Source organism: Sceloporus occidentalis, unplaced genomic scaffold (assembly GCF_023333645.1).
Source record: "Sceloporus occidentalis isolate IW3139 unplaced genomic scaffold, rSceOcc1.0.p SCAF_78, whole genome shotgun sequence".
NCBI classification, from domain to species: Eukaryota; Metazoa; Chordata; class Lepidosauria; order Squamata; family Phrynosomatidae; genus Sceloporus; species Sceloporus occidentalis.
The window spans coordinates 3,969,540-3,988,836 of NW_028317058.1; the positions used below are offsets into that span (position 1 = coordinate 3,969,540).

The 19,297-nt window shown below is 39.5% G+C and overlaps 1 protein-coding gene across 2 annotated transcripts in view; it reads right to left on the reverse strand.

The window, feature by feature from the left end:
- The window catches only part of LOC149285528 (ras-related protein Rab-3C-like), a 63,887-nt gene that overhangs the window by 19,338 nt on the left and 25,252 nt on the right, over nt 1-19,297 (reverse strand). For both annotated transcript variants that reach the window (XM_089495232.1, XM_089495231.1), the window contains exon 3: nt 1,580-1,698. In XM_089495232.1, the coding sequence (XP_089351358.1) occupies nt 1,580-1,698 (119 nt within the window). The remainder of the gene's footprint in view (nt 1-1,579; nt 1,699-19,297) is intronic.

Sequence of the window (19,297 nt, forward strand, 5' to 3'; positions counted from 1 at the left end):
AGGAGCCTCCACCTAGTAAAACTCCAGGGTATTAGGAGTATAATGCACTAGGACATACGTATCACACAAAATTCAGAACTCACAGATGCTATAATGTAAAGTTGTCTTAAATTAAGCTGTATGTATTAGTTTAGAACAGTAAGAACTCGAGCACTTCAATCACATCCGAGGTTTACAGCAAATCAACTCAAGTATCTATAAATCTTGGTTTCTTTTCAGTTAACTGGGGTAACGGTGGTGCATATAGATGTTGGGGTCTTTGATGGAGGTAGTACTATCACTGAAGCGTATAGTGATGCTACTGGTGCTTTTAGTGAGGCTACCTATGCTGTACCTGTCCTTATACACAGAGACTGGCCTGTAGATAATCCTAAATACCGTTCCTTTGACTGCTGCATCTAGTGTAGTCTGATCTCAGAAGCTTTACACTGGTTTCAAACAACAATCCAACTGGAACTGGCAAGCTCACTGCAGCACATAGACCTTCTGCCACATGGCCGCCTGACGTAGGAATCAATAGCACTAAAGAGTATGAGCTCTTGGTAGGAGACACTCGCGGGATCGTCAGCAGCAGCAGGAAATCACCCCTTTTTTCTTCCATCTGCAGCCACACTTCCCTGGCTCATCCTCTCGTTACCAGCTCCTACAAAGGCTCCAGGTAGTCGGCGCCTGGAGGTTCCCAGGTATGCTGAGCATCTCTTTTGTAGAGGAACATAAAATGAGAAAGCCAGCTCTGCATAGCCATCTACTTGACGCAGAAACTGACTCTGTATAAAGGAGGTTAGTGTGCAACAGATGAAACCCTTGGTACCAGGAAGGAAATCCTAGGTATGATGGCAACCTGGCACTTGGGTTTGTTGAGACCCAGAATAGGGGACCAATAATAGCCACAAGAAACAATCGAGACAGGGTGTAACTGCTGCAGAGAACCTTCTAACTTTAGATACACTTGTGTTTGGTAGCGGTAACGGCTCGGAATGCTCAAACGAAAGCAACCCAGACAAGTGATCTCTTGCTTCCCTCTGGTTATTATTAGTATGGAGACTATCTAGACAATACAGGCACAATTACTGTAGATATACAAAAAAGGAAGTTTAACATTGGAAACAGATCTGGATCATCATAAGCTGTGGTAGAGGAGGTGACTGGTTACCATGGAAACAGACCATTCCTTGAATGCTGACCCATGTATTTACTTTGTGTTAGAAACATTTAATCAGCAGAACATTTTTTTCTCACACTGCAAGAAAAGCCCATTCCCCGTGTCTCCTTATAGCATTCAATTTAATGTTGAGGATAGATAGGAAGGCTCCCAAAATATTATTTTAAAATATTGTAGAAAAAAATCACACTCCCAGAGAGAAGTATTTAAAAAAATGACACTCCAATTTTACTCAGAACAAAGTAAAATTATTATATTTGTATAAATTAATGGGCTGGATTTGCTATAAGAGACAAATTTATAGCAATCATGTCACTATAAAAAAACTCTAATAAAATATGGTGAAGCAACACATTCTTCTTAAACCTGTTGTATAAAATAGCAAACAATTGCCCTCATTAGTTATTGAGTACTTACCAGTCTTGTACTGCGTTGAAGGATTCTTCATTGCTAATGTCATACATTAAAATGAAACCCATTGCACCGCGGTAATAAGCTGTTGTAATTGTGCGATATCGCTCCTGTCCAGCTGTATCCTAAAATAATAATAAAAAAATATTCTTAGAGCTTCAATAATACATAATTCCATGATGATTTTTCACAGTGAGACATTGGGTTCTATTAACAAAATGAAATGTCAAGAGAGTTATAGCTACAATATAGTTTTACTTTGGTCTTCTTGTTCTGTATTATAAACTGAGGATATACTTGACAATTAAAGAAATCCAATTTTTTGGAGTTATAGAATTGCATAAATTAACAATACATGGAAATAAAAACCTAAAACAACAGTGGTAAAATGGAAAATCATTTCAATGTATCTGACAGCTTACAATCTAATAATAAAATGCTCTGCTTTGTCTACAAGCTTAATCTGTTTTCATCAGGGCTAAGAATGTTAGTGAGGTAACATCATAGAAAAAACATATATTGCATACGCCATCTGTTGGGATGGTACAAGCGGAGACTGCACAGCTATATCTGGGGCTCTTAGCATCTGGGACAGGACCGCACCTGGAGGGGTAAGAATGAGAAGGGGTCTATGGGGCATTTTCATCAGCCAGCAAATACATTGGATGCCTTTAAAAGGAGCCTGGACACTTTTTTAATGAAGCAGAACATAGAGGGCTATATATGATAGTATAGGAATAATATTTATTTACTGCTTGTTGATCCAAAGAGAAATCTGATTACCATTTGGAGTCAAGAAGGAATTTTTTCCCCAATGAAAGCACAAGAACCCCTCACCTCCTGAAGCAGCTGAACCTCTTGCACCATGGATGTTATGGTCCAGCTAAGCTATGTGCCAGCAGAGCAAGACTCTCTCGTAACATAATGAAAAGTCCTTTCAAGTAATGAAAAGCCTATCCGGCTATACGTATACAGTATATCTACATCCTTTACACTTTGGCTCTATAATAATGATACAGAAGTCTCAATAATGAACTCCTACTTGAACTTGTATCCATGGTAATACTTTCTCACTGTACCTGAGATTTGTCCCAAGATCCGTCACCATTAAACTGCCCAGGATTCTCCCAGAAGGCTTCTTCATGCATCTCCTACTTAGGGTTCTATGCTCTTGTGGGTAAATTGGTTAAGACTTCGTCATTCCATTATGTTTTTAGAAACTTGGCAAACATTATTGAAGGTGTGAGCATGGCATAAGCCATCTTGGCTTTCAATAGTACTAATTAAGTGACAAAAGCTCTAAGGACACATAGAAGATGTAGACATGAGGCATCTGAGGACCAGGGTGTTTATGTTACTAGGTTCAGAAAGCTTTGTTCAAAAATTTAAACGGTCTCATACAAATGTTTGCAAACACAGATAAACCAGTCCCACCATAAAATACTGTTATCACCTCTTAAAACCAACGCCATTAAATCCTAGGTATAAAAAAAATAGATTTTGGTAACTTTCTGCATTTTACCATAGCAGCTAATACTGTGATAAGGCAGATATTTGCATAAATGAGTTTATTTCTCACCCGACCTGAGCCAAGGTGGAGACTCACATGTTATGTGGAATGCAAGACTTTTGGACCTTTTATTGGGAATGACTTGTTGGTAAACTCAGTAATAATGAACGGCAGTTTCAGGGTAGTTTAGAAATAATTGATTGTCATGACAGAGTATTATCATTATTAAAATGAAACATTGTGAGTGAGGTGCAAAATATTGAAATAGTGAATAAAATTTAAAAAGTCTGCGACGAAAACACCCTCCATTAAAGTGGAAAAAACAAAAACAGAATTTTGTTTCATTATTTGAGTAAACCATTGCATAAGTAACCAATGCAAGACATATACAAATAATAATGCATTTTTGTACTGGCTTTGAAACATTTTAAACCATAGGTCCATGCCTAGTGGAAGACTTGGTGTATGAAGCTTCTTCTAGATACTGAATATCCAGTAATTCACTCTATCCTATCTGTCCAAGTCTAAAGACAGGTTTGTACCTTTGGCAGGGTTTCTGAACAGCACCACCAGAAGATGTAACGAAGTGTAAAAATACCCTGACCCCTTCCTCTATCCAAATCCACTCTCATCATTTCTATAGCATTCTGAGCCTATAGAAAAGATGGACGTGATGGACAGCCTAGATGGGCAGAATGGTTCTTACATGCCGTCAAATTCTATGAAAAAGGGACAGGGTGATTTGGTCCCGTATAATGTGTTTCCCACCTTACGTGGGGCACTTGGGACGTATGCATTTGCCTGTAGGTACTACAAGTCCTTATCAAGGTCCTTATCAAGTAAACATCAAAAGATCTTTTACAACAGAATGTCCATTAGTTTCCCTTTAGACGGTTCTCATTTTTCCTTAGTCTGTGCTAATGATGACACTTTCTCGCTTGCCGAGGTAAAAATAGATCCCTTGATTAGTTCTAAGATGACAAATATGATACGACCTGAGACATGTTTGATTAGTCACCAGTTATATTTTTAATCCTCATCAGCCAGCTTGACTTCGTTTCATTTGATTGCTATATGCCATGTACAGCATTGTTATTTAGATCATATTCTAGACGGCTATGGTATCATGAACAGAAATCCCCTGGTGTATGCGCAGCCAGTTCTTTTTGTGGGATGCTTTGTGTGCTTGTGTATTTGCTTTCTGTATGTGATCCATCAATCAAACCACGGGGCTTTCAGAGATTAAAGAAATTGATGTGACATTTAAACAGATCTGTGCAGCAAACACGAGCAAACAGACTGCTTAGAGTTTAGTGAAGCTGTCACTCGGTTGTGTCTGTACACCTTTACCTTTCAGTTTTACAGTTGGAACCATAAAGCTTTCTTTTTTGATCTTAGGGTTACCAGATATAATTGTTTTTCAGCAGACTGTCTATAGTAGCTGAGCTTCCCTCTTTAGGAGGGGCTTTTCCTCTTTGAGACCCTATTTACTCTGCCCCTTGTTTCCAGGACCTCATAATGTACTCAGCTTTTTGCTTTAAATGGCATTAAAATGATTTAGCCCAGCCAATAGCATCACAAAAAATCCTCATCAGCCAATTTATTTCATGGCACATTATATGGCATCACAGCAGAAGCAACTGTTGCTTTATGGACACAATACACAACACATACACAATACAAAGAGGATGGAAGTACATTGTCTTCAGAACCCTTTCTCTGCAAAATCACCATGGGGTCTAAAGTAATAGGCACAACCAGATAACAGGGTCCTTGCATTGCAGGTCTAGTTGGTTTGTTGGATAAGTGGATATCGGTTATGTAATGAATTGTTTTTTCTAAAAAATTCTACTGTTTTCAGGCCATTAAATGATGTTTTAAAAATTCATTTGTCACCTCTTTACCTAAGGGGGGTAACCAGGCCCAGATTGGGCATTGGGCACCCACCTACCTCTACTCTGTAAAGGTGTAACATGCAGCCGCACGCCTGTGATTTGCTGCCTGTTAGCATTAAACTGCCAGCTCCAACTCTAGTCTAATGCTAGTCTATTTCATAAGAGTGTAGTTGGGATACGGTGAAAATTATCAACTTGACTCAACAGAAAAGGAAATTCTGCCAACTTGCAAAACCAGATGAATTCACACAGTCCATTCATTTAAGGGCACTATCTAAAAGTTACTAAATAGGTTAAGATGAAACGACTTATACGGTGTTGATTCTAGGCAGCTAAATTAGCTTTTGGTAATTACGGTTACAAAACATACGAGCACATGTTCAAAGTAGACATAAGACTTGGTTTCTCCCTGAGTGACCTTGTGAAGTAAAGTAGGAAAGTAACCTTGAGTTTGAACCTTAGTGAATATAATGTTTTGGTCATTTTGAGCTGTACTTTGCTACTAATATATTGTATAATCTTTAATTTTCCTATTCCAATACGAGGTAGTGAAAGTAAGTGGATATTTAACAAATGTAACAAATTCTGGCTCATAAAGGCCGTTGACCACCGATGGCGGGACATAGAAGGCTACACATAGCGTTTTCATGCTCATTCAACATGCCGCTGGGCATTTCCAACCGGTGACCATACTCCACAGCACCCAATCTGATGATCCAGCTCTTGGTCAGTGGCCCACAAGGCATTTGTTTGGTCTCCCAGATGGCCAGTCTGGCGCTGTCTAGGATTAAGCATAAACCATCTTGAGATCAAAGGGTTGTACATCGAAGCTGTGATACTCAAAGCCACTGGGCAACTAGTAGGATTTAGCATCCACAAGCACAATGCTAGTGGGGGCAACGTGTGTTTGTAGTGAACAAGCATTTTACCTTAAACAAGACAGATGGAATGACCGTGTGACTCTTATTGCACAAACACCTGTAACATCTAAACCACAATCACCAATTTGTAATCATAAAATAACAGCGAAAGATAAACGATACTGATGGCGCTGAACTTGGTATAATTAAGCTACAAAATGGCTGATGATGAAGTAATTTTGGCTGATTGTTTGAATTATCCACTTATCGCTTAAACTGAAGAGCTGGGAAACATGCAGGTGATGAATAACGGCATACGGCGTTAAAACCATCCCATTGTTGCTATGCTCATAATTTTCACCAGAAACGCTTTTTATACATAACCCCTACAGGGTAGTATAGTATAGTAGGTTGAAAAAAGTCTTCAGTCCATCAAGTTCAACCTTTCACACATAACTAGTTCTAAAGTTGATCCAAAAGAAGGCAAAAAAACCCTACTTGGGGCAATTACCAATTGTGCCACAACAGGGAAAGAAAATTCCTTCTTGATTCCATAGCGGCAATCAGATTACTCCCTGGATCAACTTTCTAATACGACGGTCCTTTTAGCAGTTGTAGCCCTTTATGTTATGCTTAGCCAGAAAAGCATCCAGACCTTTCTTAAAAATATCCACAGAGTTAGATAATACAACATCCTTAGGCAGAGAGTTCTTATTGTTCTTACTGTGAAGAACCCTTTCCTATGCTGATGCTGAAATCTCCTTTCCTCAAGTCTTAACTGATGACCCCGTGTCTTTTGTAGAGACCTTTTGGTGAATAGATCACTAGAGAGCTGTTTATACTGACCTTGTATGTACTTGTACAATGTGACCAGATCCCCTCTTAGACGTCTCTTTTCAAGTGAAAACAAGTTCAGTTTTTTTAGTCTTTCTTCATAACTAAAATTCTCCGTTCCTCTAATTAACTTTGTAGCCGCCTCTGCACTTTCTCCAGCACTATAGCATCCTTCTTAAAAACTGGTGCCCAAAATTGCACTGCATATTCAAGGAGAGGCCTCACCATTGCTTTATAAAGAGGTAAAACTATTAGAGGTAAAATTATTTCTGAATTAGTTTTCCTTATTTACACAAATAAATTTATAAGCAATTTGTGTTATTATTTGTTTACATTTTCATAAAATCAAATCAATTGCTTTTATGATTACTTAATAATTTCCCAAAGTTAACCAATATTCTTCTTAACAACACAAGCAAATTATTACCTTGGATTACAATGCTACCCAATCTCCTTGGTGTACAAGTTTTTTTACAAAAATAATATGGCTTGAAATAAATGGCTAGTGTAAAATAAAAAAGTTGGCTGTCGCCATGGTAAACCAGTAAATTATTTGCAGAACGGGTTAAAGTTGCTTACTAGGCGATGAGAGGTCTTTTAACATAATTTCTTACAGCAGCATTCATATTAACCCCTTAAGGACAATGGGCGGTCCATAAACCCATTAAAAACAATGCATTTTGAGTCCGTACATGTACGGGCTTTGTCATTATGGGGTCAATAAATATTACAGAGGCTTCTTACAATTATTATAGATATAAATTTAGAATTAATTAATTGTTAATATTATGAAAATTCAGAAATTGAATTTGACTATTCAATCATTAATCAATGATTATTTTTGACATTCTCTGCTACTAAAAAATCCGTAAAAATACTCTATTTAGGAAACAATTCCCGGTTCCACTTTAGAAATAATAAATATGTAGGTATATAACCCACATTTGGTAATTTATGATGGCGAAAGCATCAAATCTTACTTGGTTCTTGGTCTTGCCTCCTGTTCAAAAACGAATTTTAGAAGACCATATTTTTAATTTCATTTAAAAATGTATTTAATGACATTTCATTAAACAAATATAACACCTTCTGGAAATTCTGCACACATTCAACTGAAGCTTTGACTATGTCCATGCATCTATCATTGTCGGCTAATATTGACAGATTTGGATAAATTAAGCTGTGAGCTGTACATTGATGATTTAGCAGAGCTGCATTTGTTTAAAATACCTGACAGGCTTGATCCAGCAATCTATTTTCGAGGTATACTAAGCGAATGCAGCCATTACACTGATTGATATGGCTTTATAACATCTGACACACCGTTGCAAACTAAACAGAAAAAAAGTATTTTTCAGCAGTTGCCAACCACTTACTATGAGGACATACATTTAAACTCTCACCTCACTTTAGTATATACAATTTAACCTGTTAGTGGAAACCAACATCATATGCTCCTGGGAAACACAACTGGAAATTCATGTGTTCTTGGTGATGTCCAATTACAGAGATCAAAGCTCACATGACAAGGGAACCTAACACTGGTTTTGCCTAAAACTCTATTACCTCTTGGTACCTCTGCTTGGTGGACCTGCAACTTTGGTTCATTAGCTTGGTAAAGTTTCAGTTCCTTTAATTAAATCACCTTGGTCTGGTGTACCACCACCATGTCTAACTACCTTAGCTCTCTTCTGCTGGTCTCGAAGGTGTCCTACCCATTACTCTGTGGTTGGCTTCTCCTAGACATTACACCAAGGGGCTTTGTAAGCAAGCGGCTCTTACAAGTACACATAATACTGCCATACATCCAGCTAATATCTGTACTGTTTTTGCAAAATGCATATTGAAATGTTACCTGTTCCACCCTTCACCTATAAATACAATACTTCATCTCTTCTCCTTTTCACAGGAAATCCCTTCTCTCTTTTTACATCTCTTTCTTGGTAGTTTCTTACATTGTTACAATGGCCATACGCAAACTCCAGAAACACTATCGCTAACCTCCAAACACCAGCTGCAAAAAAACTTATATCACATTAATTGATAATAGCTAACATCCATGAAACATCCAATATTTCTGTGACCTTCTAGTGGCTCGGTAGGGAACCAGCTCATTATCTTACCAGCCTGCAGTTCTTACCTAAGCATTAGATGTACCATATTCAAGCAACATACATAAGCAATTTAAAGTTCTTTAAAGTGCTTGCATCATACAAATGTTATGACAACCATGAAAGAGCAAAGCCTTTCATCTACTGTGAAAGCCACTTTGCTAATTCCTTGAGGTCTTTTAAAGTAAAGAGTGAGTAGATCCTTTGTGTAATACAATATTTTTGATTAGTGTTACAAACCACTTCCAGAAATAAATTATTATATTTATTTTCAATTCACTCACCCTTGAAGAAGTCATTTTTTGCATAGTTGTATTATTACTGTTATTTACTGATTAAGCATTAATACATCATTAAGAACACACGTGTAAACACATAAAGAAAGTGTATGAAATCCACTAAACCTTTACAAAGAACAATTTAATGTCTGGCTCCCCTATTAAAAGAAAAAGGCACATTAACACGCTGTGCATTTTAATATGCATTCTTCAAAACAAATAAATAATAAATAAATAACCCACTTACCTGACTTAGAAGTTATAGCCCTGTTGCTGCAGCTGCCTTTTTCCTCTGTGGCCTGTCATTTCTTGCCACTGATTGGCTGCTGAAATCAATGCAAGTGTTTGCCGCACATGCGCCACCGGGTCTGAATTGACCCCTGCCTGCAGTATTGGCTGGTACAGCCAAATATATCTCCTGCATGCAAAATAGCTGGGGGTGGGGAAGGGGCAAATGGATATGGGGATTCTCCAGAATCAGTCTATGCATTAACAAAAGCAACACCATGACTACGCAGTTATTTGTATTGGAGAGCATATAATGGCTTCAGTGTCACTTTAAACACGTGAAATCATACACAGACAGCACTACCATACAGGACAATGAATCAGGTGCTTAGGGCCCCAGCAAACCCCAGTACAAGAAAAAAATGTCATGTTTATTTTATGATATTTATGATAAATATGATATTCTTCATTCTGTTGTTTGCAAATAATTAATCACCATTAGACATGTGCACATGGATGAGAGTGTGAGAGAGAGAGAATGATAGAGTGTGAGCATGAGAGAGTGTGATAGGGCATGAGTGAGGGTGAGTGACGACGATGGAATGGAAAAACTCTCCCAAAGAGCAAGAAACGAAAATCTGTTATCTGAAAATGAATGTACCGAAAACAAAAGCAAAAAATGTGTCCAAATCGATTTTGGTCCATTTACACAAATCTAATAACCATTAGTTACAGATAGAGCGCCAAAACTGATCCATGCTTGGCTTCAAGTTTTAAGCTTACGCTGTACGAAAGGGTATTATACACCATTTCTTATCCTGGAAATTACCGTATTTGCTCGGTTATAAGACGAGGTTTTTTTTAGAACAAATGCGTCTTATAATCGAGGTCGTCTTCTAATCAGACCTCAAAATGTCCGCTGGGGCCAGGCTGCTTACCGGGCTTTGGGGCGTGAGCAGCAGGAGAACAGGAAGCTAGAAGAGTGTCACATAACTCTGCCTCCCCCTCCTTCCTCTGGGGGCGGGGCCAGAGAAGTTGCTCGCACAGCCGGGCCCCTGCAGAAGTCTTCCAGTGAGAGATCTGCAGTTCAGGTAAGGGGGTGGGGGAGGGTTTTTGTGATTAATGTGTGAAGTATGTGTGATTAATGGAATGAATGAGTATTTAAATGTTTGTGAATGAGTGTGTGTTAGTATGGATGTGTAAGGGGGTGGTGGTGGTAGCATGGCATAGGGAGGCTGTACTCAGACTCCTATCATCCCCAGGTTCCAGCATTTACTAGCTGCCTTGGCTGGATAGGAGTGTGATTGCTGTTAGCAGTTTTATATATATATATATATATATATATATATATATATATATATATAAATATATATATATATATATAAATACTTCCAGAAATGCCTTTTAACCCCCTATATGCCACTCTGCCTCATGATATGACTTGTAACCCCCTATATGCCACTCTGGTATATAGGGGATTAAAAGGCATATCATGGGGCAGAGTGGCATATAGGAGGGTATAAGACATTTCTGGGGGCAGAGTGGCAACCCTGGGGGCAGATGTGCATAACTGGGGGGGCAGGTTGGCAAATAAAAGGAAATAAAAAAAATATATTTTTCTCAATCATAGCTTTTATTAAATATGAAAATATTGTTTACATGAATTAATATTTACTAGTAAAACTTTTTTTCCTATAGGGTCGTCTTATATTCAGGCTTTTTGTTTTTTTTCCTAAATTAATATTCAGATTTGGGGGGTCGTCTTATAATCAGGGTCGTCTTATAATCGAGCAAATACGGTAATTGTTTCACTTTAATTATGTCTCATTTGACAGCATTATCAGCTTGGATGATTATGGAACGTGCTTTTTCATCACTGGATAATGATGTATTGACTTTTTGAATAAATTCAGTATATAGATCTTCTGGAGAAGCTGTTTTTCAAGAAAAAGCTTAAAACACAGAATGCAAGATCGATTATGTGTTAATATATTAAATACCAAAGGTGATTTACAGCAACTGTGGATTTTGGGAGCTATCCATGTTTTGTGAATTAGTTTTAGATTGTACATTTTACTTGTATTTCTCGTTTAATAACAGCAGAAATATAGTAAGTGTTTCTTGTTTGTTCTTAAACTGATTTTCTTTATATATATATATATATATATATATCAAAGACAATTTTCCAGTTTATTTATTTACCAGGATAAAAGGACAAAAGCCAAGGGGTCTGGGCAAGGTCTTAATCGCACACTGGAAAAAATATTGTATAAATATATCAAATATATTCTTAAAAAGGTGTAGCAAACAGTTGGAATCAAATCCCACTCCCCTTCCTAGAGATCAAACACTACCCCGGAGGCCCAGTAATCATCCCAGATTCCCAAACCCAGAAATATTCCAGCTACACTAAATACACATCCCACAGACACACTTTAGATTATTTATGCTTAATTTACTGAAATCTTTTGTGCACCTTTTTGGAAAAGGAGGTGTTTTTTCGGAAAGCTCTAGTAGTGCATGGAAGGATAAAATTTTCCCTTTTATCCCACCTGAACCCCCTTAGAACGTACTATTACATCCTGATGTGACCACAATTATTTTGGCATGTACATCATAAAGTGTACTGTAATTGGAAATGCAGGGCTATATGTGATCATAAAATAAAAGAAAAGGAAGTGGCAGAAATTCAAACTTTACATGCTTTCCCTGAGCATTTTTTAAAAACAATTACACAAAAAGGAAACTTGATTCTAATACCCAACTATTTTCACAACATTTCACCATCATAACGAATTCAGACCTAACACTCCCATAAATACACTTATGAACTCAATAAAAAAAATTGATTATTCCTTAAATTTGTGTACCAACTTCGAGAATAACGAATGTAATGTGTTCTGTTATCAAACCCACGCAGAAGGCAAGTGGGTTGAGGGTTCATTTCTCAACATAAACGGTTTAAAAATGCAAAACAGAAACCAATTAAAAAGATAAAAAGAAACTGAATTAACATAAGTTAGAGATGCAGACAGGGAGACATATATTGCAGTTGTGAAATGAAACAATTATGTAATAAAGAGACATTTTTATTAATACACCAATATTTTGCTCCATTCAGCTAACAAAATTGTGCAAGTTATCCTTAATGATAACATTAACTACATGGATCAGTATGATTACTGTAGCTCAGAGCTATACGATTTGCATCTCTACAGCAATTGTGAATTTATACTGTGACGGGCCTGTTAAGGGGAGCATACAGAGATAACGCATGAAACTATACTGATCAGCCAAAACATTATGACCACTGACAGTGAAGTGAGTAGCACTGATAATGTTGTTATCATGGCACCTGTTGGTGGGTGAGATATATTAGACAGCAAGTGAACTTTTTGTCCTCAAAGTTGATGTGTTAGAAGCAGGAAAAATGGGCAAGGATAAGGATCTGAGCGACTTTGACAAGGGCCAAATTGTGATGGCGAGACAACTGGGTCAGAGCATCTATAAAACTGCAGCTCTTGGGGGGTGTTCCTGGTCTGCAGTGGTCAGTACCTATCAAAAGTGGTCCAGGGAAGGAAAAGTGGTGAACTGGGTCATGGGGGGGGGGGCAAGGCTAATTGATGCACTAGGTTGGGGGACGAAAGCTGGCCCGTGTGGTCAAATCCAACAGACAAACACACAGTGCATCATAATATGTTGTGTATGGTGCCTGGTAGCCGCAGACCAGTCAGGGTGCCCATGCTGACTCCTGTCCACTGCCAAAAGAGTCTACAATGGGCACGTGAGCATAAGGACTGGACCACGGAGCAATCTAAGAAGGTGGCCTGATGAATCACGTTTTTTTTAAATCACACGGATGGCTGGGTGTGTGTGAATCGCTTACCTGGAGAACACATGGCACCATGATGCTTCCATGGAGGCCCCATCTTGCAACTTACAAGACTTAAAAGATCTGCTTCTAATGTCATGGTGCCACATACCACAGCACACCTTCAGAGGTCTAGTGGAGTCCATGCCTCGACGGGTCAGGGCTGTGTTAGTGGCAAAGGGGGGCCTACACAATATTAGGCAGGTGGTCATAATGTTATGGCATATATTACTTGCAGTGGACAGAGGCAGGGCTCATCCCTCCAGGCCCTAGCCAAAGACCTAGATCACCTTGTATTTATTTCCCTAATATGTTCTCTGAAAAGAGAAGAGGTTTGAAGAGTTAAACTGAAGACAGTCAGGTCTAGGTAACCCCACAGCTTTGTGAAGCATAATGTGACATCAGACTACATATAATTGATCTCCAAACTTAAATATCATTATTGTATGTATAGTTCAGGCTCAGACTGGCCACCTGGCACACTGGGCAAATGCCTAGTGGGCCTCTAGCTGGCATTGCACCATATGCTGCAGTAAGCGGTCACTGGCTAGATATACCCAGCCACACGCTATGAGAGCATAAAAACGCAATGTGTAGCCTCTCATATCCAGCCAGTGCCAGGGATTTCTCGTCATCCCCAGTCCTGCACTTGTATAGTTGATAGCATAAATTACCTTTATTTCATATAATAGCTTAATGTCTATTAGTCTAATGAGTAATATTGTAATTAATGCAGATTTAAAGAAGTAATTAAAGTAATTTTCTAAAGCACAGCAGTATTGTATTTGTAATCTGTGTGGGACTGGTAAAGAACCAATTAATTAAATCTAAGGATGTGTAAACAGGTAAGCTCAGCAATGTGCATTTCTTTTGCACAAAAAGGCATACGTTCTAAATGTGCTAATGGACACTACAACCCACAGCAATTAAAAAAATGACTTGACACCAACAAAAAATGAAATTTTGTCAACCTTAAAATGGATCCAGAGCATTAAATAGAACAAAACGTTTTTGGTAGACTTGTGCATTCGTCTTCGGGCGAACATGAAAACGAACACGAAGAGTGCGTTTTCGTGTTCGTTCCGAAGACACGCTGAAGAGAAGACAGCGGCGGTAAAACGTAGGCGAAGACGAAGACACACACCACGAAGATCTTCGTGATCGTCTTCATCTTCGTCTACCAGTCTCCCCGATCCCTTCCCCTTCTAACTTACCTTGTCTTCGCGGCATCGCAGCAGTTCACGGAAGTGGAAATCCGCAGGTTCACCGTCACGGGTTACAGGGCAGTGCGAATGAGCCTATTGGTTGCCTACAGGGACCTCCTCCAATTGGTTGATGCCAGAGGAAGACCCTGCAGGTGACCAATAGGCTCACTCGCACGGCCTTTGTTACCCCTGACAGCGAACCTATGGATTTCCGCTCCTGTTAACCCCTTTGATGCTGCGTTAGATAACGGGAGCGGAAATCCGTAGGTTAAATGGCCGTGCAAGCGACCAATAGGCTCATTCGCACGGCCCCTTAACCCTTTAAGGTTAAGGAGCCTAAAGTTAAAAGTTAACCCCCTAATGAAAGTTAAAAAGTTAACCCCAATGCTGCAACTTACCCAGCAGATCCCACTGGTCTCCCTGTTCTATCAGTTAAATGTCCGTACAAGCGACTTTATTGGTCGTTCGTACGGACATTTAACTGATAGAACAGGGAGACCAGTGGGATCTGCCGGGTAATTTACGGCACCAGGAGTTTAACAGTCTGTACGAGGGACGCTATTGGTCGCCAGCAGGGGGCTCGTCTGCCATCAACCATTGGCAGACGAGCCCCCTGCTGACGACCAATAGAATTGCTCATACGGACATTTAAACTCCTGGCGCCAGAGCTGCGTTAACCGAACACGAAGAATGTCCACGAATATTCGCCCGAAGAGAAGACAGGAACAGGCGAATATTCGCGGAATACGAAGATTTTCGTATTTTTTTCGAGCATGAAGACGAACACGAAGAGCCCCCTGGTGCCCAAGTCTAGTTTTTGGGAACTTTCCATTTATGCAATCAATGAAAATTTAGCAAGTACTTCAGTTTGTGAATATGATGGGAGTGAAGTCAAAACATAAAACAGATTTCCTTCTTTCCTTTACTAGTAAATATTATATATATTAATATTAAAGATTATTAAAGATTTTTACTCATGTTTTGTTTTTAACCTATTATAAAGATATTGTACAACTATATCCCAACAAGTATAGTTTATCTTTATGTTTAACAGTACATTTCATAAAATGTAGTTGTTTGTTTATTTATTGAGGGCAAGTCATTGTTACACACAATCACAATGAGCAGTTAAGAAACAAACACAATAAACACCTAGGTTACTCCTCCAGAGTGCTCATGATGTAAATGGCTAATAAAAATATACATTATACTACAGAATCGGACCCTTCCGCAGCATACGTAATCAAAATACCTAACAAACGTACCAAGGTCACCAAATTCCCCCTGATATTGTTTGACAGGGAAAGGTTGTAGGTTCCGTCATTTTCTTTTTAGGTTAGAGCAATAAATAAACAGAAGAGCATCTTCCGCTATAATTCCCACACAGTCATGTGAGGCGGTACTCAGCACCCAGAAAAGACCCTCTTCTCAAAGTGTTATATCTGGCCTAAAGTGTTGGTGCACTTGCTGAGACCCTTCCTTTGTGAAGGCTGAGATGCCTTGCATTGGGAACCTGAGGGCCACCCCGCTGCATACATATTTCACAGGATCTTCTCCAGCGGCAGTGACATGGGGGTATTTCCGGTTCATTTTAAACCATTTCATTGTGCAAACAGAATAACTAAGGTATTTCTAAACATGTCAATTACTTTATTGAAATCTTATATACGGAGTAGTAAAGTGTCAGATAGAGATTTATCATGGGAGATGCTGTATGCATGCTAATACCGGTATGTATACATGTTTGTTATAGGGGGCCCCGTAGTAATAACGCACCCAGTCACCACCAACTTGCCCTCGCTCTTATAAGTTCTTCATTATGGAAGGATCATAAGGTGGAGTGATGGGTGGCACATGGACGATAGATAGGACAATGGAATGGACATGGGGAGTGCTGATGGATGGGGCATAAGGGCCCAGGCTTTAAGTCTGTACCGGGACCCAAGATTTCTGACGGTGGCCCTGAGAACGACCATTCTGTTTTCTAGCCGGTTCCATTAAATTAAGGCCATCGGAACCTGATGGGTTAAATTTTGTAGTTTAATTTTTTAAACAGAATTTTGGTATATGCTACTTTTGCTGATATAACTAGAAGTACAGTTTAAAAAAAAACAGCAGAGTGACATTTCTTCATAAATATTTTAGTGTCAGCATAATAACAAACAAGCAGGATAGGTGCATTTAAATAACTTTAATACCCATTTCCAGGGAATCTTATCATTTTCAGTCGGTTGCAGCTGGTCTCAATGAATCCAAAGCCTCTGTGACTAAGCCAGTTGAAATCCTATTTCGCATTCCTACCTCAAAATAATTATATTGATATTATGGTAAATGGCAATATACTGTTAAAAAGTGAAGAGTCAGGTTTATGCCAAAAACAAAAATCCACAATATATTCGCTGCCAGGGTTACAAGGGGAAAACTATTCGATTCAGCATATAAATCATAAAGAGTTCCAGTGGAATTTTCAGAAGCTTTGGCGTCAGGATTTTAAAGGTCCGCATGAGCAAGTCTATTGGTTGCGGACAGGGGCCTCCTCTGGACAGCGCCTCTTCATTAGTTGATGTCAGACGAGCTCCCTGCCGCGAAGATTCTTCACGTTGTGCATCTTCGTGAACGTTTTGCCACCGCCATGTTCGTTTCTTCGGTATTCGGAGTGAACAAGTCTAGTATATATACATATTATTAAGGGAACAGAACCTCTAAAAATAAGAACATATACGTGTACAGGGCTAGCAATGTGTGAGGTGGGGCTAGCTGCGCAAGAGGCAAGATAGAGAAGGAATAGGATGGGAAGTCGGTGGGGAGTGTTCACTGGAAAACACTTTTTCTAGAGAAAGAGGAAACCCGGAGACCCAGGAGTCATGCTTTATCCAGACTCAGAGTCAAACCCGGAAAGATCCCAGATATACAAATATACTAATACCTTCGGCCCTGGAAACCATGCCCATCCCAAACAAATAACAAACCTTACATGCCTACAAATGCCTGTCACATTGTATTTTTCAAATAGTGTGGCATGAATTTCCATCTGTGAGAGTTGATGTGAATTGTACTGACAGTCATGGGGTGTGTTTTCTGAGCTGTCCTTTGTAAACTCGAGATCGAGAATATTTATGCAGTTCCTGTATACATGAAATCACAAGGAAAGCAGAGCTGCCAGGCTCCTTAATGCGTGGGGCTTCAGTGGGTGCAGTGACTTTTAAAGAGTCTCTAGAACAGGTCCGCACTGGCCATCGGGCAAACTAGGCACATGCTTGGTTGGCTGGTGGCCGATGGCTGCACACACTTACCATGAGTGCCACTCGAGCTCACTCACTGAGAGGCAGATAGGGTCAACATAATTCACTGTGAAGCTGGGAAGTTAAAAAGGCAAACTGTCCTCCAGTTTTAGTAAATATACCCCAAAAGGCACGAATGCCCGTAATGATTAGTGCTCGTCGTCCACCGTGTTGTCCTTTGTTTTTCTCCTTTTCCACTATTGAATACACATGGAAACCACACCTGGTTTATGATTCAATTCAATTGTGGGGGATTTCATTAGCATGCAAGCCTACAACTCCGCTGTATTAAATATACAGAGATAAACAGATTTCCCTATAGTTAAGACCATGATAAAAAAGGATGTAGCTTGCGTTATATCATCTCATGACTATGTAATCACAAAGTGATTTATTTAAACTCGCATTACAGAGAAAAAATGGTTTTAAACTGAACATGAAATATTGATGCTGCTTAAAGCAGTAGTTTGAACCTTTAGCACTAACTCAAAGAATAAATGTAATTTAAAAGAAAAGGGAGTGATAACTAATATATATCTGACCATTAAAGAAGAATGTTTGGTTTTATTTATAGTATCACCTATTGGGTTATTAATATATTCAGTAGAGAAAAGAGTAGATAGCAGCCAGAGCTGGCCCTTACATGGGTCCGGGGGGGCCATGGGACCAGGCGGCATTTGACAGGGGTGGCAAATTCCATGTCATGTTCTTTCAGGATAGATTTGTGGGGAAAGAGAAGCGTTTCTGCACCTCTCTCTCTCTCTGTGAATCTATCTGCATTATTCTGGCCTCTCTGTACACATCTGAAAAAGGGGCAGAGCCACGGTGTCCTTAAGTGCCGCCCTTTTGAAGAAGTGCACTAGGAGAAAAGAAGACATGGTGAGAAGTGGACGAAGACAGAAGACCAAGAAGGGGCAAGTGGAGCTGTTGTGAAGGAGACAGAAACAACACACAGAAGAGGTTGGCAGACAAGGTAGGAAGACATTGAGAGACAGCATGAGAGAGTGTGAATGAGAGTGTGAGAGAGCATGAGAGAGAGTGAGAACATACAGCACCATACTTCATTCAGAAGGCTTGTCACTTCTCACGCAAATTATTTATGTATATGTGTGACGGAAGCCTCCATCACTGGGGCCACTGGAGAAGCCTGACTGCCAGCCTCCTCCCTATTGACTATGGGCCCTGGGTTTGTAAAGACTTATGTGGCTACCCCCAGCAGTATCATCTCATCACTGGCTGAGGGGATTATCTCCAGCAGACAGCCAGGATCTGCCACCAGGGAGTGACCACCATTCTTTGATGTTTAATGTTGTATAAATCAGTCTCCCCCCACCTATTGTATTGTTAATCCCGTTACTGCCCCTGTTGTCTCTGAGAGGCAGATTAAGGGGGCGGTTTGTGTCCCAATATCTTGTTTTATGTTAATGTGTGTTTTGCTGGATATATCCAGCTCTGTGTGTCTAAAATAAAGCAGTCTTCGTTTGGTTTTACCCTACACTGAGTCTCGGCTAGTGACTGGGGAACCGGGGAAAGTGTGTTGTCCCAGGCTAAGGGAGCACAAGACAGCGGAGGTAGTCGGTCGGACTAGCCAGATCCGTGACAATATGCATTTAGATTTATTTTTTTTACCAAAAATCTCAAACTACATAAA